This window comes from Erpetoichthys calabaricus, chromosome 1 (assembly GCF_900747795.2).
Source record: "Erpetoichthys calabaricus chromosome 1, fErpCal1.3, whole genome shotgun sequence".
Taxonomy (NCBI): Eukaryota; Metazoa; Chordata; class Cladistia; order Polypteriformes; family Polypteridae; genus Erpetoichthys; species Erpetoichthys calabaricus.
The window spans coordinates 214,853,257-214,878,839 of record NC_041394.2 but is presented as its reverse complement, the minus strand read 5'-3'; the positions used below and the strand labels follow the sequence as shown (position 1 = coordinate 214,878,839).

The window sequence follows — 25,583 nt, the reverse complement described above, 5'->3', positions numbered from 1 at the left end:
ATTATGATCACTTTTTCTGTTTGTGAATGAATGGATTATTGGTATTATACATTTTTAAACACAGTTAACTTTTACAGCGCAATAGACTATACTTTACATTGTTGGCAAGACATGAATGTCGACCTGTTTGAGTGTATAGAAATGTCTTCAAATGTATGGTGTTTCATCCTATGTACATGAAATACATTCTTGGCCACGTGCAGTGCCTGAATTTGGAAATTGTGAGAATAGTGCCACCTGTTAGGTGGTTTAAAGAATATTTTCAAGTTTAAAATAATCAAAATCAGTGGTTGTAATTACTGTTCCTGGATAACCAATAATGTTTTAGTTTTGACACCTGGATTGCTTATGTTTATAGATGTATTGCTTCCATTGGTACTTGTGTGCTTACTGCATTTATTTGTTTCTGTTCATACCACATACGCCCAAGGCTATATCAATGTTTTAGTATTTGATGAAAGCCTTGAAAAAATGTTCAAAGTACTCTGGTGTAGCTATTATTCTTCCTAGCTGAAGAATTAGGTAAGCAGTTGTATAATCATCCAAGTAACATACAACTTTCCTTTATAGCCAGAGCACATCACATTAATAATAATAATAATAACAATAGCAACTCTTTACATTTATATAGTGTTTTTCTCACTGCTTAAAGCACATTGTGCTCCATGCAGGAAGAACCCGGGATGTGAACCCCACTACCATTGCACTACCTGCCTGAATCTAAGTCTTTCAGCTTAGGATTTTTTCTTCAAATACAGAAATACTCAGAGAAATAATTTGCTTAATTTTATTTAATAGTGAATAGAGTTTTGCAACTGTCACTGAAAGTGTTAAACACACAGTGGATTCAGAAAGCAGTCAGACCCCCTAAACATTCCTAACCCATTATTATTTGAAGATTTATTTTTAAATTTACACATTTTTCATTTTTGCCCAATGATATTCACTCAATAATCCATAATGACAAATTAAAAACATGTTTCCAGAGAGGTTTGCAAATTCATTGCAAATCAAACACTCAGATCTCTCATTCATGAAAGTATTCAGACCCTTAATTAGCTTTCTTGGGTGAGTCTCAACAAGCGTTGCACATCTGGATTTGGACAATTTATCCCATTCCTAATTGAAGATCCTCTGAAGCTCCATTAGTTTGGATGGGAAGCATCTGTAAACTGCCATCTTCAAGTCTCTCCATGTTCTAAGGGGTTTAAGTCAGGGCTGTATGCTTCTGGTCATTGTGATTATAAAGGGTAAACCGTTGCTTCAGCCTGTTATGTTATGTTTTCAGGATCCTTAAAAACTATCATATGCCTTTTACTCGAGAATAGCTTTTATCTCGCCACTCTATCATAAACCCCTGATTGATGGAGTGTTGCTGAAATTGTCATCCTTCCAACAGGCCTCCCCATCTCAGCAGAGGACCTCTGAACCTCTGTTAGAGTGACAATTGGGTTCTAGTCACCTCCCTTACCAAGGCGATTCTTGCCTGGTGATTCAATTTAGCCTGATAGTCAACTCGAGAAGGTTTAGGAACTCTAGAGTCCTGGTGGTTCCAAACTTCTTCCACTTCACATTTATTGAGGCACTGACTGATTATTAGCAGTTAGGTCTATAATAAAAGAGATGATCCACTGAGACACATTGTAAAATAAGTTTGAAGAGCAGTCAATGAGCTAGAAAGCTAAAGCAAACAAGTCACAACACAATCAGTGAAACCTCTGCATAAGATAGCTTTTAATAAAGAAAAAGTATTCAGTAGCAGAAAATCTTGAGATTCTTAAAGAACTGAATAGGAAGCAGCTGATCTACCATGAGAGAACAAGACTATCTTAAATACTCCATTAATTCAAATTAGTTACATGCAGTTGAAACTGTTCTTAACCAACAGATGAACTAAACATGCTGAATCCTGGTGTTGTTTAGTGAAAATTAGACTATGAATCTATTTGTACAGTTAATATGCTTGCTTTGTCAGAATAATGGATACTCTGCATTGATTTAGTAAGAGTGGGTGAGGTAGTGGGTGTTTCTGTGTAAAACTGCCTTGTAAATGACTTGTATGCTGTGCAAGGGTTTTACCTGCCTTGTACTGAAAATCCTATATTGCAATATTGAGACTCGGTAAAAAAGACTACAGGAACTAGACCACTTTTACTGATTGCCTCAGAATGTTCAAATACACAGGAGTAACTGTTACAAGAAAACTTAAAGTTCTCTTTGAACTTCCTGTCTGCAAAATGATTGGAAAGCATTAAAGCAGAAGTCAATAGATAGTTGTAACATCATTTACTCTGGCTGGAAAAATTAATACTGTTACAATGGATATATTCTTCTGATGTCCCTAATATCTTTTTTATGAGCATCCACATATATGTTAACAAATCCTTTTTTAAAAATAGTTTGATTAAATTGTAAATTAATTTAAAAGGAATTCAAAATGGACAGTTATTTTATAAAAAATGACTCTACAAAGAACTTAAGAAGGTGACATGACCACTGCCTAACTTACAGTTTTGATATTGGGTTGCACATATAAGTACATTGAAACTTGGAAGGAGGCAGAGGTCAATGATGTCACATCTGGTTAGCCATGGAAAAGAAATTCTGTGTAAAATCCGCTCTATATGCACTGCTTTGTGCTCAACCCAACACTATTTTCTATTTACCAGAACCCTGTGGCTACCACTCACATAAGATACGGATCACTTTAGGATATACTTTAAGGCAGAACTGTTCCTATTAGCTACTTCCCTATCCCACCTCCAACTAATAATGATATATTTCAACATTTCTTAACCTTTGCAGTATTCAGATTATGGAAGTAATTTAGATTTTTCCAGACCTCTAACTATTTCTACATAGACAATGGGTATGCAATATTTGAACTTCCACTTATAAATACAATCTTCTAGAAACCAACTTTTTTCTACATACAAAGTAAATTTTTCATAAAAGTAACCTGAGTAACCTAACCTTCCATCACTATCTATCCATGAAGTAATACTGGCCAGTTTTGGTGAAGATAAATGTTGTATTTGTTGATTCTACTAAATTATGCCAAAAAACTAAAGAATTATCTCAAAATTATCTAAAGAGACAACGACAAAGGTATATTCTTATTAGAATTTCAGATAAGTAATGGAATTAGACCATTAAGAAAACAACCCCTAAAGGCAGAGAAACCATCAGGAATAACCTACCTAAACCAATTAAATTTTTAAGCATTACATTTAAATAATAAAATTAAATCACATAGTGCAAGGAAAAATTTATTGTGATCTCCTATATGAAATTGCTTCCATAAAGGCTGATTTTGCTTAACTGGAAAAAACGCTACCCTACCTCGATGGGAAAATGCTGTCTTGTATTACGTTAAGCTGGAAAAATATATTGCATTTTGTCTGATGAACATTTTGTTAGAATTTGGCAAAATATCATGCTTTTCTAAAATAGAAATGTCCAGTCTCTATAAAAAACTATGCTGCTGTTTAGAGAGATACAGGGAACCACATTAGACTCTTCTGTCATACACATTGGTAAGAAAGCGGGTAGAAAATATTCATGAGCAAGCAATGCTAATTTAGCATCGCAGTGAGTTCAGAGAAGTCCCACATGGCTCATGCAGCTCTGTGATGTCACGCTGACCTCGGAACACTATGGGGCGGTCTGAAGACAATGTTCGAATAAGTCAGCTGTACGGCGAATTTCTAGTAAAATATTCGTTAATAGCAATAGAGCATGTTCACAGAGAAAATCGCTTTTGGGAATTTTGCAGATCATAGAAAAAACGGGCTAAGTGTGTAGTTTAATTTTTTTGGAACAAAATGTCTATACTGTAGTAAATCAATTCTACAATTGTACTTTTGACTGAGTTGGGTTTCACTGTTTGTGTTTTGTTCCCACATTCTTATGTAATATTTTTTAGTCTTATTAGCAATACTAAGTTGGCTCCATATTAGTAAGTACAGGAGCAAATCTAAGTGTAGTCTCTATCTGACACAATGTTCTGAGCTGGTTTCTTTCTTGCTCCTGAGTGAATGATAAACTTTGCAGCTGGATGTTACACTTCATTGAATTTTTAATAAAATGAATGTCTTTGCTCAATTCCTATTTCTAAATAGGCACAGTTCACCCCATAAATGTCATCATCCTGTTTGTTGTTGGTGGTCTGAATATTAATAACAAAATGTAAGTTTTTGTTTGAACCAAATATTTCAAAATTCCCTGGCAATCACACATTGTTTTACCATTCTGATGTGGGATTACGTGTTTCGGAGTTCAAAAATATGTAGGCGCCCTCCTCTGGTTTCATGTTCTTAGCAGCCACTAGAGGCTGTGCTGAAATTCCTGATAATTTACCCACAGAATTAAATATCCACACAATGTGATGTCCAGATAGCTTTCTGATTATCTAAAGCTTGCTTGTGCAATATTATGAAAAACAGGCAGTCTGGTAAACACTCAGCCATAGAATAGCCTGATGATTTACAAAAGGCTCCCAAACCCTGTACTGGTATAGTAAAATACAAGTTAAAGTAAGAAAGTAAATTACTACCATAACAATGTCAGACATATGAGATTTATTTTGGTGAAGCTGAAACAAATAAAATATTACCCCAAATATAGAATGTAAGGAGTAAAGTAATTATTATATCCAAATAACTCATAAGAATTTTTTTTAAAATCACAGATCCATAAAATACTATACTAGCTTGTGGGTAAGTACTATTATGAAGTCTGGTAGTCCCAAATGCCTTAAGTCATTCATCATATAGAAGGCTATTTCTTTTTCTTTTAACACAAGTGTATTTTTTTTAGAAAAAAGGACAAGCAAACAGCCATATGAACAAACTTGTAACTTGGTTAAATATGAGCTATTTCCTCTTTCAGTGCATGCTACATTTCTTACATTTTAAAGGATGTAAAGATATATAGTGATTCCAGACTACAACAAGGTGCTGAGTTTGGTAATGAGAATATATTCATTAGATTAGGACTGGGATGGTTTCAATATTTCACTACATTTATGTTTACACCACCATTCATCCATACTGGGCCAATTTAGAGGAAAAAAAACTTTCATGAATATCTCTGGGTGTGGGAGTATTGGAGAAATCCCACACAGAATAAACCACAAAGATTTTGCAAACTACACACAGACAGTGATTGGACAGGGATTTAAACTCAGTCTACCTGAACCAGGAATATAAAGGTGGTAGTGACCGTACCACCAGACTGGTCATTTCTGAAAAATAAATACAGTCCCGTTGATTGTGTCCCCTACTGTGCTATTAATGACTGACATACATCAATTGCTCTTGAATTCATGATTTAAAGCACAGTACTTTATTTTTTTTACACTGGCATAAAGAGGATGTTGGGCAGACTTTGTTGAAAGTTGTTGGATAGTGCTTTTTTGAAACAGTTGTGTGAAGAAATACTGGACATTTCAAAAAGAGATGAAGCATTCTGATACTATTTGCAGCTGTACTTAAATAGTTTTATTTTCTAAACATTAATATTTAATAAATGGCATTACATAGAAAAGATAAATAAACACAGAAAAAATATACAGTGAAATGGTATACTTGAAATTGTCTCAGTTTTTGTAACACTTATTTTAAAGTATTTTATCTATTGCCTGTTTCATTTGTTTTTACTAAAAGGACACACACAAACTATTGTTTTGAAAGCTCAAGCTGGTAGAAAAATTTCAACTTTGATAAATATACATAGGTCATCGAATTCCCAGCTTTCACAGCTGAATCATTCTTATCTTTTTTAAGATATGCTAGTCCAAGCTCCACAAAAACAGATGAGAACAACTTTGATGTTATATTAATTTTAACTACACAGCATTATTCTCGTAAATCATAGCGATATTTAATATTTCATTGAGCTAATCCCCACCTGCTTCAAAAGGACAACAATTATACTTGTGCCAAAGAAAAAAAAAATGGACTATTTGAATGAACACAAACCAATGGCACTCATTCCAGATGTGATAAAGTGTTTTGAGAGATGCATTACAAAGTGTATCCTAGATAGTCATGATCACCTCCAGTTTGCATGTTATTACAACCGGGCCTAGAGGATGCTATATCCACTGCATTTTATTTCATCTTGGCAAATCTGGATAACATAAATTGCTAGTTCTGTTTATAAACTACAGCTCATCATTTAACACTGTTGTACAGTCAAAACTGACCACAAAACCCCTCACTTTAGGACTTAGTGCCACATTGTGCAATTGGAATTTGGACTTCCTAACCAACAGATCTCAGCATGTGCAGACTGGCATCACCACATCCTCCATGCTAACACTCGGCACAGGCATTCCACAGTGTAGTGTGCTGAACCCACTTCTGTATTTCTTGTTCACCTCTGACTGTGTGGCTAGGCAGAGTTCCAAATTCATTACACAACCATCATTTATGAGACAGATTACAAAGAAGAGCTTTACCTGCTGATTCAGTGATGCCAGGACAGCAAGCTCATCTTTAATGTCAGCAAAACTAAGAAACTGGTCAAAGACTAAAGCAAAAGGCAGACCACACTGACATCTAAATTAAAAGGGATGCTGTTGAAATAGTGAACAGTTTCACATTTCTTGGAATGACTATCACTGTTCTTGTCAAAAAGGTTCATCCATGCCTCTAAGGATGGCTCACATTTCTACATCTGTTCTCACAAACTTTTACAGGTACAAAGTGGAGTCCATCTTGAGATGGTCACTTCACATACTGCTTGGCTCAACATTGTTAACCGCTGCCCAGGGAGGTGCACATATATGTATAGTATATTGCCATATATAGCAGTATGTTACCTGCACCAAGCTGCCTTCTCTTCGGGACAAGTATAACACTTGCTGCCTTCGAAAGGCAAACAGTGTGATTAAAGACCCCTGCCATCCTGCACAGCTGCATTTCTCATTCTTTTCTTGTGGCAAACATTATAGGACCATTGGTACTTGCACCAGTGGATTCAGAGACAGTTTATAAATATTATTTGTAAATACATATTTTATATCATGTATATAATTATATATATATATGTTGCATGTATACATTTTTTTATTCAGTATTTTTTTCATATTATGATTTTAAAAACTCTTCTGAGGAGCCATGGAAATATGAATTTCATTGTATTATGCACACATGACAAATTTGACTTTACTCAGCATTGTTTATGCAAGCATACATACACATTAGTGTAAAATGGCTATTTCAAGCCTTTATAGTGCATCCAGCTGCAATTTTCCATAATTTTCAGTAGATCTTTAGATCTTTAGCTCATGTTGCCAATCTGTAGTTTACATAGTATAGAGAAAATTCAGTGCAGATGTACTGTGCTTGACAACAACAGGCCTGCCATTTGGTTGAGAAGTTATTATATTTTGTCTAATACAATCATTTCCTTTACAAATAACTTTAATCACACTCATTTACTCATTTATTCAATTCATTCATAAGACTCTTCAGTATTACAATAACAGCAAGAAAGAGAACAAAACTCCTGCACCCAAGAAAATATAGGATGGAAAATAACATTTGGAGGCTCCTATGAAAAGCATCACATATCTTTCAAGTTACACAGAATCACACATCATACATTAAGAAGAATGAAATATTTCTACCTTAAGAGCTGCTCTTTTTGGCAAAAGAAAGTTGTCATCTTTAGGATCACCCGAATAAGAGTAAAAATCAGGACCAAATTCACGTTCCATCTGTCCTCTCTCCAAACGCTAAGGATAGATGAAATTACAGTATATATTGCTGTTCATATATCATATATCACAACTGGATTATTTTAAAAAAATCACCTTTACATAACTAGTCACATTGACACATTAATCTGACATTTTGTGTACACTTATTAATGAGCTCAGAAGTAAATTTGATAATTGTGTAAAATGACATTCTCAAAAAAGAAACTAATACTGATATGTATAGAAATTACAAATGCACCAAATCTATGCTGAAAAAGCTTTACAAAGTAATTTTTATAATATGAAATAAACTGAATAAGACTTTAAATATGCACTGCAACATAAGTCATCAGTGCGGGCAAGATCAATTGAGCAATCAATCAAAGGAAGCAGGAATAACATGAGAAATTTTCCACATATGTTAATATTAATAGTAATTTTGAATTAGGCATCTCAATGGCATACCAACCTCAAAATATTCTTTAGTTTTTTTTGAATCCTGCACTACATGTTGCCATGCACGAAAAACATTCTGACATAAAATCCTGTCATAGACTCCAGAAATTTTCTTGGACGCATCTGAAAGTGAAAGAGAATTTGAACAGTTTTTTAAAAATCTTAAGCTTTTCAAAGTTTTTCTGTGTTGGAAACATGATCTTCCTTAATGTATGTAATTGTGCGAATGGGTGTGTATGTTCCTGGGCTCTGTGATGGACTAGTGCTCTCTCTAGGGCTGTTGTCTGCTTTGAAACCAGTAACGCTAGGATACATTTCAGCCTACAGGACACTGAATGAGATTATGTGGGTTTGAGAATGTTACATAATTTTTCAATATGATTTGTATCAAACATTGTACATTTTCAAAAAACTAAATTTAAATAATTGTTAATATATTTTATTTGTAAGTTCAAATTTAGGATTTATATAACGAAACTAATTTATTTGTAACAGTAGTTTCATGTTTTTGATTTGTATTTTCAAAGTTGTTTTTTTGTTACCATTTTCATTTTCTTTGTTTACTCAACTCCATCTTGGTTCCCATTATGTGACCCCAATAGCTGCCAATGATGAGGTCACAGAATATTTAAAATGTTTAAAAACAATAAATGTTAAGAAAGAATACTGTAAAACCCTAGTCCACAAAGAGAAAAAGCTTTATAATTCAAAAATGTATTTAAAAAATATTTTAAAACAATGATCAAAAACAAAAGAAAAAAAGGAATTGAAAATGATAGTGTCACACACGTGCACATGGGAGGCAGCTAATGGGCTCGAATGAGGGCAATCTCATGCCAGCAGGGTGCTTTAATCCTTTTTGTCTTTTTCTGCAGTACAGTTATGGAAAATTCCGCCTGGCCCCAATGACACCACTTCCGACTCCAGTCCCGATGACATCACTTCCGGTCCCGGTCCCAATGATATAATTTCATCTGCCTAACTTTAAAACCGCCATTTTGTCTCTCATGAATCAGCTCTGTTATGTACTCTGTACTTGAAACATTTCACTGCTTTGTTTTTGCACTAAACTTCCAGTATACAGGGTGGATACCCCAAACCTTTTTGTGGTGTTCTGTACTTTTATTTGACAATAAACAGAACTTTATTTTGTCCCCTGCAGGAAAAATGGCTGTTTACAGAAGCTCTTTAAATTAGTAAATACATAAATAGATAGATAAGAGAGAGAGAGGTTGGGAGCACGCACTGATGCAGTGCATTGCTGCACCCACCACACGACGAACCACCTCAGTAAGTAAGTAAATGGATAAATAAATATACACACACACTTTGTTATGTACAGTACACACATTAGAGTGAATATAAAGCAAGAAAATTAAAAAGAAAGAAAACTTCTGACTTGGCTATCACAGTCCCAGTGAGGCATTATGCAGACATATTGCTGTTGGTATAAAGGAGCCCCAGTTGAGTTTCTTGACATACTTCTTAATAATTCATTGATTGAAAGTACTCAGTGTTAGTGTGTCAGTGTGAGGATGTGCAGCATTGTTGGCACTCAGTTTTTTTTTAATTCTCTCCTTCACTACAACCTCTAGGGGGTCCAGAGTGCGTCCTATCACTGAGCTTGCCCTTTAAATTAGCTTGTGGATTCGGTGGTCCTCTCTTGAAATGATGTTACCAGCTCAGCACACCACAGCATAGAAAATCACACTGGCCATCGCAGAGTTGTAGAAGATGTGAAGGATGTAATTTTCCATATTAAAGGAATGCAGTCTCCTATGGAAAAAGAGCCTGTTCTGCCCTCTCTTGTATAGTTCCTCTGTGTTCCAAGACTAGTCCAACTTGTCAAAAATATGGAGCCCAAGTACTTGTAGGAGTGGACCACATCTACATCCACTCCTTGAATACTGACTGGACACAGATACTGATTTGATGCGGCAAAAGTCATATGGTTAAAAAACAAACTAGGGTAAAAACTAACCAAGACACATTCTAAAAACTCTTAATCTTAAATTTTCCAGTCTTCAAATATCCAATTTTGGTGATGATTTACCAACTACTACTTTCTTCAATTTCTTCTTATTAGCTGTTATCAGGGAAACCCAGCATGGACCTCTGCTGCTGTAACATATCCATTTAATAGTTCCATTTAATGTGTTTTTCATTCAGAGATTTTTTTTTTTACTTGAATGAACTCTCGCTTTAACCATGTGTTTTTTAACCACAGAACTTCCGCAAACTAACATGTTTTGCTTATTGACCAGTTTCCTATAAACTCCTGAGACTGTATTATGTAGAAACTCAGCCAATCATTGCAGCAATCAGTACTGAATTTCCTTCAGTAGGCACATGCAACACAATGAAGAACCTCACCAGACTGATGCAACATCAGACAATTCTCCCCTGCCCTTTCAATAATCTGCTTTTGTGCAGTAGAGCCCATTACATTGTTTATAGAAGCATTTGCAGCATTGCTTCTGTCAAATTATTCCCTTGATTCTACTTAAGACCCTAAATTAGCATCCTGATCTGCTACAGCAGACAGGCTCAGTCTCTAAGGGAGCTTTTCTTTTTGGTTATGATTTCTGTTGCATTCAGGCACTCTTAAGTGTCTGAGGATTCAGCCTTTGGAAATAATTCCCACATTATGTTAAGTCCTCCATATTATGATGAACTGCAGATGACACTGAATCAAATTCTGAGGCTTTTTTCCATTGTAAATCCATATTGTGAGTGGAAAATGCAAATGCCATATGGGATCGACAGGCATCCCGACCAGGATAGAGGAAAGTTCCTTTCCCAGATGGGAAGCTCCAGGTGGATGGACAGATATTCCAGCCAAGAAAGATTAAGGTTCCTTTCCTGGAAGGGAAGCCACCGGTGGATTGACAGGTGCCCTAAATGGATATACTTACAATACCTTCCCTGGCTGGGATAAAAGGGAAAGACAAGGAAGGACTATCTCTAAGGGCTCTTTATTCTCCCAGGAAGCTTGATGGCAGCAACCCTGGATATCGATGTCCATTCCAATACTAGCATGGAATTCTAGAAATTGTAGTCCAGTAGCACAGCCCTGCTGGGGTCTATGGGTGCCACAAGAGGGCGCTCCCTACTATTTAGGACTTCCATATGGCGTGGAAGTGCTTCCAATAGACAAAGCACTGGCACCGGAAGTACTTCAGGTTCCTCAGTAAAAGGAACTGCATTGCCTTGTCCAGGTTAATCAAAGCTATAAGGAAGGAAGGCAACCATTGACTGGAGGAGAGCAGTATGACAGAGAGAAGAGAGGAGGAGAAAGAGGAGAAGAGATCATTTGTTTTTGTGTTTGTGTATACAAGGTATTTGTAATAAACACCTTTATTTGAACCTGTGAGTGTCTTGTGTGTTCTTGTTTGGGGTTTGGTGCTCACTGGCACCTCCTAGCCTTCACAACAACCAGCCTGAGTTCACTATCAAATAGGTGACTTTGATGCTTATAATTGCAAAATGCAAGAGATACAGATACAATATTCTCTAACAAAAATTAATGTATTACCCTGATGTAGTTTATTGAGGATTTATATTATAAATGTACTTGGTTTAACTTTGTTGAAGTTTTACCACGTCTCCAATGTGACTAACTGATTTTGGCTTGTAAGATGCTTTCATTCAGAAAACTAAACTTTATTAATTCGTGTAAAGACCAAGGAAGAAATTGTTTTCAAAGTTTATCTGAAATAACATTTAAGTTTTTGTTTGATTATTAATTATGGATGTTATTCATTTACTGAGATAACATACTTATCTAGTAATTACAGATAAACACAATTAAACCACGAAATATCTATTTACCTTGAAAAGGAAAACACAACTTCTTCAATTAAAATATATAGATGATAAAATAGAACAATAAACAAAGACTTGTTTTGGCAAATACAAGCATAAAAAGTAAGAACTCTTCACATTTACAGTGCGGTTATCCTCACAGTACTTGCCAAAACTTACATTCTTATATAAAACTGGGGTTTTTTGCTTGCTTGTAATTTGATGCAAAAATAGAAATCCCACATTGTATTCATTTATCTATTTTTTCTTGCCAAAATTATAATAATGTAAAGTCTGCATTTAAACATTACAGTTAGTTTGGGAGAGTCCAGCTATATTATATGCATTTGGTAACCTTTATACTATCTTTGCACCCTTTTATAAATTTATTTTTTCCTTCCATTATCCAACACATATTTGCTCTAGAGGGTCATCAGTACTGCAACATTAAAAGACTTTGCTAATTCTTAAGAGTCATGCCAAGTATTTTTTTATTTGGTGCATATTTTTTCATGTATAAAAATAGTCTTGAAGTTCCCATTCCATTGAGATATGGTCCAAGCTTTTCTAATCCTGACAGAATTTACAGCATGATACAATATGCTGAAAATATATTCAGTGTGACACTAGGGGTCGCTGTTGCCCTGTAAAACCCACAGACAACACGTCCAAACACCAGGTAAAAGTCCCAGTAATAATTTTAATAATTACATTAATGTGTACAAAACACCTCCACTCCCACAATACACAATAATAATCAATAATCAACAATAAATCCTCCTCTCCACCCAGCAGCTCTGTCACTCTTCCTCCCAACTCTGGCTCTCCTGCTGGGTTTCCCACAGTCCTTTATATAGTCCGTGACCTGGAAGTGCTTCCGTCCTTCAGTCCATGTGATTCCATAGCACTTCCGGGTCAGATGGAAACTTATTTTTCTTCAGCCCGGAAGTACTTCAGTTCTTCCGTCCCTGTGACTAGGGAGTACTTCCGGGCTATAGGGAAAATAATAATCCCTATGTCTCCCTGCAGTGTCCCCTGGTGGCACCCACGGTATCCAGCAGGGTTGTGAAGCCAAACTCCATTGTCCATGATGCCCTGCGGAAATCCGGGGCACCTCCATGTTGCAGGGAGGACTCCATCTAGCAGTCTGGGGGTGCTGGCCGGGATAAACTGCCGGCCATCTCTCACATCAGTTTAAAATCAATCTTATTAGGCGTGGTTTTATACAATATGAAAAGCACCTTCTGCAACTGTCATGTCTGTCTGTCTGTCTGTCCACATAAAACAAATATGCTGCAAATGGACCAATTTTGTTGGAATTTATCAAATTTATTCTTCAAGATCATTTGTTTAAAAAGTCCAATTTTTATTGAGATATATTGAATACAAAACACTTTACAAAGTTTTGGAATTTCAAAATCTCCCAATGAAATGTATTGGTTCATTTTCAAACTCAACAGTCTTAAAACACAAAAACATTCTGTATGAATATAATGATGGATTAATTTACTGTTTCACATTTACTGTTAGAAAGGTTATTTAAAGTTTAATATTTTGCGCTTTCTGTTTTTACTCTTTTATTCGTCAGCTACTCCTGACAGCAAAACAGTGATTCACCTTCAGAGTCTTGTGCGCTGCTTGATACGCTCTCTGTAGAAGCGTTTCTTGTGGCTGTGCAGGGGCATGCACAAACCTTTGTCACAGCAGCTCATTTCTCCTGCTCAGTGACACTTTATGCATACAGTGAATAAACAAGTTCTCAGAATTTCCATTATACTAAAAACACTTTATTTGCTGCAATAAATCTGCTCATAATGAGGCAGAACTAACTCTAGTGCCTCCACATAATTTAGTACCATTGGTAAATGTAATAAATTTGTTACAATTTTGTTTGTAACAATTATATCTCTCTGTTATAATAAAACTAAACTGGGACGAGACAAGACTTTTTAGCCTGGGACGAGACGTGACATTTTCAGAGAGATACTTTCAAGTCCCACAAGACGAGATTTTGTGGCAAGAGTATTAACCATGCCCGGGGGCGGAAATAAAAGACAAAGAGTAGATGACAAAGTAGAACGTCATAACGAATTTGAAAACGTTTGTGCGATACCCATGCTGAGCAGGTTACAGATAATGAAGGTACTAAAATTCGAAAATCTCAAAATAATAATACTAAAGATTGCATTAGTGGAAACAAATGGAAATTATTACTCAGTGAAATAACGGAACAGCAAAAAGAGGTCGAATATATTGTTCGGATTTAAACTTTAAGTCGGAGACTTGTAGATCATCTAACTCATGTTGATTCAGGAAAAAGTAGTGTTTCTTTCCAATGAAGAGGCGTATCCGCGAGAATTAAAAGATTTGTTGTTTGGTCACAGTGAAATCTACATATGCGAGTGGCAGAGACACGAAGTGGCTGGTGAATAGCACAGGCCCTGGGGGTTGGCAAGTGAAGTGAGCGGGGGGCAAAGCCCCCCAGTAAATTTAAAAAATAAACTGCCATGGCAAAATGCATACAACTCTTGAAAGTAAAAGACCTTTAAAACTACTCTACACCATATTTTTGCATATACTTTCAATGATCATGTATCTGTAAATTAGTGGTATAGGTGCGATTGTCTCCAAGTGCATAGCTTCTCAATTCTGGGAGTGATGGATGATAGGGAGACTCTGAGAGTTTCCTCCACAAGCAAATTTACCCTGTACTTTGTCTTTATAGCAGTCAGTGCTAGGAATTAGGACTCACAAAGCTGAACTCTATAATTATGGTCATTGTTTCCTTTTTAACAAGTTTGCTTGTCTTCACTTGACAATGTAGACACTTGACCCAAGAATTTATCCATTACTTAAGTTATTTTTCTCCAATCTAGCCAACTAGCTTCAATGAGACGGAGCAAGGCAGAATCATGAGTGACTGACACACATGTGATTGACAGTAAATATAAAAAGAGTGATACATGGCTTCATAGTCATTTTTATTGCCTCAGAAAATTATGGGAATGACTGAGGCAAATGAAAGTTTGTGGGCTTATGCTCATGCTTGAGGGAAAAGGGTCTCTGCATGTGTTAAGTCAGACTTGTAGTTTACTGTATTCCCCTTTAAACGCTGATGCACGGGACAGAGTAGCAAAGGGCAACAGCTAGTAGGATTTTGAATGGCTGTTGCAAAACATTCTTTGTGAGATAAGTTGACGCCGCCACATGCACATATGGCCGTGCTGTCTGGAACATTAGTACATTGTTTAATGTTTCTTTGATTTGTTTAATAAATGACATTAGTTTGAGGCATTCTAATTGAATGCCTTGCTGTGATTGTTTAAAATATGTGAGAGAGAGAATAAAAGAGAATGGATTAACCAGACCAGTAGTACACCAAGTATACATGATATTTATTAAATACTTACCAAATTTTACTAGTTATTCTGCAGATCCTCTTGCCACGTATCATGAACTCCACTTTGAGAAACACCATCTTAAATGACCTCATCTAATTCTGAAAAATTCCTTTTACCATTACATGTGATTATTGATTATAACCACTATCTGTAAACTAGTCAATAAATAGATATGTTTTGTATTTGATTACTAACTTCTCTGGTTTATATTATTAAACTCTTTTTAAAAGTTTTATTTATTGGTAGACTAGCAAAATACCCGCGCTTCACAGCGGAGAAGTAGTGTGTTAAAGAGGTTATGTAAACATATATATACATATACATATATACATATCTACATATACACATATCTACATATACATATATATACATATATACATATATATATATACATATACACATCCACATATATATACACATATCAACATATATATACACATACATATACACACATACATACACACACACACATATACATATATACATATACACATACATACATACATACACATACATATATATATACACACATACATAGATACATACACACATATATATATACACATACAGACACATATATATATACATATACATATTTACATATCTACATATATATATATACATATCTACATATATATACACATATATATACATATCTACATATATATATATATACATATCTACATAGACATACATATATACATACATACATTCACATATATATATATATATATATATATATATATATATATATATATATATATATATATATATATATATATATATATCTGCGGTGGGTTGGCACCCTGCCCAGGATTGGTTCCTGCCTTGTGCCCTGTGTTGGCTGGGATTGGCTCCGGCAGACCCCCGTGACCCTGTGTTCGGATTCAGCGGGTTGGAAAATGGATGGATGGATGGATATATATATATATATATATACATATCTACATATATATATATATGTGCTTCTTATTGTTTCGCTGCCTTCTCAATTGTGTAATGAATGTTTTCTTCAGCGCTCTTTGGGGCTGTTGTCCACGGCTTTATTTAATGTTAGCTAAGACCCGGCACTTAAAAGTTTCTCACTACAGCAATTTTAACTCTGTTAAAAAGTGATCCAAAGTCTTGTTTATACCTCATGTCTTCTCATTAAACTTGTATCTCGTGAATATGATATTGCAAACGGCAGCGGGAGCGTTTCTATAAACTTAATTTAAACTTACGGTTTACACCGTGCTTTGTTTCCGCAGTAGCTGCACTTATAAATATGCTTGTATGCATCACTCGCTCGCTTCTTATTGTTTCGCTGCCTTCTCAATTGTGTAATGAATGTTTTCTTCAGCGCTCTTTGGGGCTCTTCCTTGTTTTCTACGTACTGCGTTCACAGTCAGTTCACGTGATTACGTGGGAGGCGTGATGACGCAATACACAACTCCGCCTCCCACGGCCATCGAGCTGCACTCCATTACAGTATATGGACAAAAAAGAGGTTCCAATTATGACCATTACGCGTAGAATTTCGAAATGAAACCTGCCTAACTTTTGTAAGTAAGCTGTAAGGAATGAGCCTGCCAAATTTCAGCCTTCCACCTACACGGGAAGTTGGAGAATTAGTGATGAGTGAGTCAGTCAGTCAGTCAGTCAGTCAGTGAGTGAGTGAGTGAGTGAGTGAGTGAGTGAGTGAGTGAGTGAGTGAGTGAGTGAGTGAGTGAGTGAGTGAGGGCTTTGCCTTTTATTAGTATAGATACTTTATAGATTTCCAGGAGAAATTGCAGTATTACAGCAGCCCACAAATATTAACACAAATCATATATATACAAAAGTATAGTTTTTAATCCTTTCTCATAAAACTCTGTATGATAAGTGATTTTCCCATTTAAACCCATGTAGACTGTCTGCTCACACACCTGGATTAGTAATCTCTGTCTTCCTTTTAATAATTATTTTGATTTCCCTATGATGCATATTAAACAAAATGGTCTATGGTTACCAGGATTCTTGAAAACTATATGCCCGAATTCAAAATTCCAAGTAACTAATGACTGGGAAATGACAGAAGCCATATCAGGCACAAGCTAATAGCCAAAAGAAGCAAGAACAAAAAATCTATTGTCAAAAGTTCAAATCTGTTATAATTTTAAGATTGGGGAATGTTCAGAATACAATTTTTCATATGATTAATGATTTAATTTTTATTTTGGTATGATAAAAAACTATTAATGTTATTTTATTTATGTTCCCATGTCACCACTTTGTATTTATATCTTGATAGTGAGCACCACCATTTTGTGTTGTTTTCTCATGGTCACGGCCATTTTGTTTATCATTGCCATACCTGATTGCTAGTTAAGTGATTATTACCAATCCATCATAATGATGTCAATTTCTGATACTATATGGAGAAACACTCACAACTGCGTCTGTTTTCGGAAAATTTCACAACCTTTGTGCGCAGTCGTTAGAATTAAATCTCTGTAGGGGTTAAGTACTTTGATAGTGACTTTTGATTTCTGCATTGGGCTTTACTGCAACAATTTGAATTACCACTCTCACTTTAGACTTCCATCTTTTCCTGATTTGCGAGTTTTCTCTTTGTAATCCCTGATCTTTCCTATTATTGCATTTTTGGCCTGGCTACTTTTCATTCTGTCAGAACAAAAGTACTGAGCAAAAATTAAAGTAAAAAAACAAAGCCAAAAGTCCTCACACTGTATGGAATCTTATCAGTATCTAAAAGAAAATTTGCAGTAAAAATTCTTTTGTTTTTTATAGAAAATCCAAAGCTTGGACATCAACCTATGTGCATTGCCTTAATTTTTAATAGCAATACAATGATGTCACATTAGAAGACTAGTAATGAGGTCATTGCTAAGAACAAAATGCTAGCACTCATTAAAAGAATATACAGTAAAAAAGGATGGTGTCAGAAAATAATCATGAGATGACCAATTATTATTTACATATACAAAAGCACAAGTCACTATGGCAAATGTATGCCCCATTTGTAACACTTGTGCAAGGTTTTTCATAACAGAAAGGAGCAATACCAATACAATCACAAGGTTTTAAATTTCAATATAAACAAATACATTATATAAATATATGATGCAAAAGAATTCCTGTCTCGCATAAACTTAAAAATGAAAACTATATGTTATGTATTGTTTCTGTTATTACTTTTCCACTTGGCATAACTGTCTGGCCTTTCTATCTGCAATTTCATATGAGCTTCAACTTTTAAAATAATACATGAGTCCACAGTGGCAACCATGTGGAAAACGGTAAACAAAATGGTGGTGTCATGATATCAAAAGGAATAACAAAAATAAATAAAAATGAAAATTAAATTAAATTAAATTAAATGAAACCAATAGAATAAAATTAGAAAATTATACCAACAATACTCATGGAACTTACTACTTTACATTAAACAATTAATAAAATTGCTAATTGTTTATTTAACACTACTTATTGATCCTCCCATGTTACTGATTTCCTCAGAAATTATATATTATATTATATATAAACTGTATATTTTATTTCCCATAATACTCTAAATACGGCAGCACAGTGGCGCAGTGGTATTACTGCTGCCTCGCAGTTAGGAGACCTGGCTTTGCTTCCCGGGTCCTCCCTGCGTGGAGTTTGCATGTTCTCCCCGTGTCTGTGTGGGTTTTCTCCGGGCACTCCGGTTTCCTCCCACAGTCCAAAGACATGCAGGTTAGGTGGATTGGCGATTTAAATTGTCCCTAGTGTGTGCTTGGTGTGTGTGTGTGTGCGCCCTGCGGTGGGCTGGCACCCTGCCCAGGGTTTGTTTTCTGCCTTGTGCCCTGTGTTGGCTGGGATTGGATCCAGCAGACCCCCGTGACCCTGTAGTTAGGATAGCGGGGTTGGATAATGGATGGATGGGTGGATATACACAAATTAATAAAAAAATTAATAATTTGGAATGTTTGGTGTTTACTGTGAAAGATGGTAAATAAAATAGAACTGACATTATCCCTGAATGATCTTTCCCTCTGAGTGACCAATATTCTAAATAGTCAAAGTACTCAAATTAACATGTTTTATTTACCGAGTTTAGCTGTTCTGTATCAGATTTTTATTGAAAAATTTTAATCACAGCATACATCATTATAATATCTAGAATATCTAAGGTGAAAAAACATATTCTTTGATTCTCATATCAATACCACGTTAAACCAGAAATAGCCATAAGGGGGTTATTTGACTCTTCTAAAGAACTGGCAGGAAAAATCACATCATAGATTTATAGGTAGTTCTTTAAAACCTCTTCTATACCAATAGATTGGAAAGAAAACAAAAAGGTTTATGTGTACCTGAATGGTTCTGCACACTAACTAAGTGGAATGTCTATTATGATGCCCAGTTGTTCACTAATGTAACTATTTTTACAGAAAGAAATAATAATTAAGAAAAAAATACCATTTAGTTGAAAGCATGTTAACTTGTTAATTTTTATATGCTATGATTCACTGAATCTTTCAAAGGTTAGAAATTAATTTTAATTTATATAACAATTGATACCATTCTAAAATCTTTTTCATTCTTTTACATACTAATATTGTTTCCGAGTTTCCATATAAGAGGCAGGTTAAGGGACTTCTTCAAAGCCACACAGAAAACTGTGCCAAAAATACTATATTTTCTAAATCAAACAATGAAATGCTGTTGTCCAGGTACTTTCAGAAATGGCTCATCAGTTGAGCTCATAAATGCTCAGCTCATGTATGAAATGAATACAAGTTCACCATATGCAATAGCACAGTTTTCTGCTCCAGCTGGGTGATGAAAGGTACTCCTTAGCAATTTGACAATTGTGGACTTGCCTTTCAGATAATAATTATTTTTAACTTAAAAGATGATATTAAAAGCAAATGCAAAAAAGAAATTATTTACCAATTACCAAGAAAGTCTGGTAAAAGTGTGCTTGAATATGTCTGTGGTCCCTCAGCAGTCAACAGCTGTGCATAGTGTAATAAAGTGATAGCCAGTCACGGATAAACATTTATAAATTTATGTTACTTTGTTCATTGCCTTGGGCACCTTCATAAGTTGAGTTCAATGTGAACTACTTAAAAATATAATTGGCCTGACCCCTCTATGTATGCAGTCTGCATATTCTATGATTGACTGAATGGGTTTCTTTATAGATTTTGATTTTTCCAAATGTGAATGGCAGGTTAAGTGCCAATTCTAAATTTCCCCTGTGTGAATGTGGGCAGGTAAGCTGATATCTCAGTCAGGGTTCTTTTCTGCCTTTCACTCAAAGTTGCAGAGATAGGGTCCAGTAAATATAGTAACTAAGAATTTGAAAAGGTGAGTGCATATGATTAAATATCCTTTACTGATGATATGATGATGATATAGTCTATTTAGAGGTAAAATAATGTAATCTTTTATGTTGGCCAAATGACATGCATCATAAGTGAAGGGTACATACAGCGTCTTATATTAAATTAATTTTAAGAAACATTCTGATAGCTAAGAAATTAACTTTCAGCAGTCAGCAAAGTCACAGCACTGCTCAATGCAATGCATTTAATTCGTAATCCAAGAATTAACCCACTAGTCTCGTTATGTCTTTTGATAAAGATAATGGTTCTGCTCATATAGTAAAAATATATATTTACACTATAATGTGTATTGCATACAGTACATATAGCATACACAGACATATGGCACACATTTCATTTCTCTATTAAGATATTTTTATATATTTAATCTGCCTATATTGCACTATTCCAGAGTGAAAAAGAAAACTTAAAACAAACCTCCCAAATAAACCCTGTTACTATACTTACTAGTTTGTATCTTCCTTTGAGCATGTAGCCACTGAGTCCACTTTTGAAAGGTCACCTTTAATCTAACTCTGTTATACTGTTGTTCTGCCACGTTCATTTTTTCCATGAAATATGCAGCTTGTGCTTGTTTATTTAAAATATATTGTATCCAAGAACTGTTTAAAAAAGAAGCATCAATTAATTATTCATGCTTTGAACTAGACACAATCACAAAAGTAAAAAGGAAAGAAATAAAACACCCATACTGAACTCAGAAAGCTGATATCCCACAAGGGGAAGGAACATAATTCTGGGATCATCTACTTACATTTAACAGATGGACTCTCAATAATACACCCTGTTCATTTTCTTAATACTACAGAATGTTTAGTTAGAGTATTTAAACTGTTGTTATGTTTAGATACTGTCATTAGAAGAACAGCTTTTGTAATAGAAATTATTATGATTTGGCAATAATTTTTTTTTCTGGTCTCTTTGAATTCATATGGTTTAAGAGAGGTCCCAGCTGAAATTCTTTCAGAGAAGAAATACTGAGAAATCAAGCAAAATGACACCTTTCATTGGCTAACTAAAAATATTACAATATGCAAACTTTCAAGGCAACTCAGGGCCCTTCTTCAGGCAAGATGTTTTCTCTTCCATATTGTAATTTTTTTTACTTAGCCAATGAAAGGTGTCATTTTGCTTGACTTCTCTCTACATCCATAATAGCTAACATGGTGCAACACCCTGGTACTAGAGAAGAAATAGGAAAGGCATGTTAGGTGAGAATCTTTATCATTTATCTCCAAACTGTTATTCAGCATTAGACACTGAAATTTGTTATGCTCAGCTCAGATATTCCACAGGTTTATAGCAGTTTTACATGCTTTTCTCTGTAAAACGTGCAATATAAAAACAATGTATTTACTGATTGAATAAAAGCAGTCAATTGTCTGCCGTACAGTCTCCAGGTTGTTGATCTTTATTGATGGCACCTTTAATGCAATAGACAAACAAACTTAAAGAAATTTTAAAATTGAAATTAAAGATATAAAAATTAAAATTGTATCCAGGGATAAGAGACTGTCATATAGCACCTTTTACAATGATCCCTACCAAGGTCAAAGGGTATGGCTAATGTCTTACTGGAAATATCATTTTCAGACACAAATACATTTTCCAAATCAGGAAGTCAGAAGAAGTAATTTGCTTGCATTTGCAATCATCTTTTTTTAATTTTTAACAATTACCAAAAACAATATCTCACCACATTGAACCTTCATACACTGTTTTATGTCTATGTGCTCTCTTTTTTCTTAAAGTGCCATAACTTTGCAAAAGTATGAGTAATCCAATTGTTCTGTATCTGGAGGCTGTAATTGCAGCTGCTATTTCATACCAATTTCTGCCATCTTCCTTAATTTTCTTAGGAACAATTTTAATATTTTCACTGAGAGTATTTCATGCTATTTAATCAACACCTGAGACAGAACTAAAGGCAAAGATTATTTGCCATTTTGGGTATCTGACTTGTAAATGACTAATGGGAGTTTTCCTATGATTAAGCAACAGTCTGTTCAAAATATTCATTCTAATGTAATCCTTTTAACTCTTGTACAGTAAGGATAGCCAGTGACTGAGGCTATTAGAAATATGCTTTTAAAAACTGAACAGTATTCATTTACAAGCCACATAATGTGAAAAAGTACCATGCATTGTGATGGGCGGCCATTACCCGGCCAGGACGCCAGCTGGACGAAACTAGAAGCATAAATTAACAACTGATAATGGAGTGAGGAGTATGTCGGGTAAACTGATTTGTCTTTCCTATTAAATAACCTGTAGTTCTGCATTTTAAAGCGTTATTGTTTATCATGGAGTGAGGGAATTGCATCATGTTGCATGTTGGTTTGATGCGCAAGTAACAATCTCACTCTATTCTGCACATATGACAATATAACTAATACTATAACTACAATATCTAAAGCTAGCACAACCCAGATGGTCTTCACCATTCCTCCCAGCCAGGATTCAAATGATTTTTTAAACTTTAGGCATAACATCAGTCTTCTTCTGCCAACAGAAGAGATTTATACTAAAGAGTGGCAGAGAAAACACAGGAAAATAGAGCTAATATCTTTTACCAAGGTACTGGCAGCCCATTCAGGGTTGCTTCCTGCCTGCACACATTTCTCACATAAAGGCACGAATATGAATACAATTTTAAGAACACTATAAACAGTGGTGAGTGAATCAGGAAAGTTTAATTTTGCATAGAGTTCCAGAATACTGATATAAAACTTAATTTTTCATATCATTTTGCAAATGTGATATGCAAAACTCCCTAAAAGAGTTTTTTAAGAGGTTTTAAGGTTTTTTATTGGAGTGGAAAATGGAGAATACTATTAATGCCTCATTCACACTTCTGTGTTTACCCGTGTTTCTTGTGCATCTGCATAATACAAGTAATCTGTCACAAACCTGTAAAATCAATTCTGTTTACTCCTCTTGTTCACGTCATCCTAAAGCAGCAGAGAACTTTTTTTTTTTGTGACATGCTGCATATTTTGAACACAAAGAAATACTAAAACACCTTTGGGCATATTACTGTGTCCACAGAAAAATTTCAGTATACAGGAAGGTTCTCCCCCCAACCCCACCATTACTTAACAACTGCTTCTTCATTTCTGCAGGAGTGGTAAGCGATTTGCATTATCCACACACATTGGAGCTTCAAATTTCTTTCTGTATCCGATGCATCTTTAGAATTGTGATGACAATTGTCATCATAATTGGTAAAATAGGGATTGTACTACCAGAACACATCTGACGACCCAACAAAATGTCTACATGTGACAGTAATTGAGTCCGGTGGCCTTTTTTTCACTAAAGACCTTTATTTAAATACTAAATGATAAGCAGACAACCCAGCAACAGGGGATGCACAGATTAGTGTGTTTCTTCATACCAATCCCAAGCCCGGATAAATGGGGAGGGTTGCGTCAGGAAGGGCATCCAGTGTAAAATTTTGCCAAATCAATATGCAGACAACAATACAAATTTCCATACCGGATCGGTCGAGCCACCAGTTAACAATGACCACCACCAGTACTGTTAGCCAACAGGGTGCTGGTGGAAATTGGGCTTATGTTGGCCAAAGTAGGAGAAGAAGAGGGGGAGACGTGTCCGGAGGAAAGGGGAGAGGAGGAAGATAAATAGAGTGGAACTGAGGGTAGGAACTTTGAATGTTGGCAGTATGACTGGTAAGAGAAGAGAGTTAGTAGATATGATGGAGAGAAGGAAGGTTGATATATTGTGCGTGCAAGAGACTAAATGGAAAGGGAGTAAGGTCAGGTGGATCAGAGGTGGATTCAAATTGTTCTATCATGGTGTGAATGGGATGAGAAATGGAGTAGGGGTTATTCTGAAGGAACAGTATGTCAAGGGTGCTTTGGAAGTGAAAAGAGTGTCAGACAGAGTAATGATTATGAAGCTGGAAATTGGAGATGTGATGATGCCCCGCAAGCTGGGTGTGCAATGGATGAGAAAGGAGATTTCTGGAGTGAATTGGATGAAGTGATGGACAGTGTACCCAAGGGGCAGAAAGTGGTGATTGGAGCGGATTTCAAAGGACATGTTGGTGAAGGGAACAGAGGAGACGAGGAGGTGATGGGTAAGTATGATGTCAAGGAGAGGAATGAAGAAGGTCAGATGATAGTGGATTTTGCCAAAAGGATGGACATGGCTGTGGTAAAAATGTATTTTAAGAAGAGGGAAGAACATAGGGTGACATACAAGAGTGGAGAAAGATGCACACAGATAAGATTACATCCTATGCAGAAGAATCAATCTGAAGGAGACTGAAGACTGCAATGTGGTGGCAGGAGAAAGTGTAGTTAAACACCATAGGATAGTGGTCTGTAGGATGACGTTGGAGATCAAGAAGAGGAAGAGAGTGAGAGCAGAGCCAAGGATCAAATGGTGGAAGTTGAAAAAGGAAGACTGTAAGGTTGAGTTTATAGAGGAAGTGAGACAGGCACTGGGTGGCAGTGAAGAATTACCAGACAGCTGGGCAACTACAGCAGATGTAGTAAGGGTGATAGCAAGAAGGGTGCTTGGCATGACATCTGGACAGAGGAAGGAGGAAAAGGAAACCTGGTGGCGGAATGGTGAAGTACAGGGGAGTAAACAGAGGAAAAGGATGGCAAAGTAGAAGTGGGACAGTCAGAGAGATGCAGAACAAGAGTACAAGGAGATAAGGCGCAAGGTGAAAAGAGAGGTGGTGAAGGCTAAAGAAAAGGTGTATGATGAGTTGTATGAGAGGTTGGATACTAAGGAGGGAGAAAAGGACCTGCACTGATTGGGTAAACAGAGGGACCAAGCTGGGAAAGATGTGCAGCAGGTTAG

The 25,583-nt window shown here is 35.7% G+C and overlaps 1 protein-coding gene across 1 annotated transcript in view; it reads right to left on the bottom strand.

Annotated features, from left to right (window-relative positions):
* The window catches only part of fbxl13 (F-box and leucine-rich repeat protein 13), a 238,244-nt gene that overhangs the window by 189,852 nt on the left and 22,809 nt on the right, over window positions 1-25,583 (bottom strand). The window contains exons 5-7 of the mRNA XM_028811676.2: window positions 21,195-21,349; window positions 8,178-8,287; window positions 7,637-7,744 (exon numbers count right to left, since the gene is read on the bottom strand). Coding sequence (XP_028667509.2) covers window positions 7,637-7,744; window positions 8,178-8,287; window positions 21,195-21,349 — 373 coding nt within the window. The remainder of the gene's footprint in view (window positions 1-7,636; window positions 7,745-8,177; window positions 8,288-21,194; window positions 21,350-25,583) is intronic.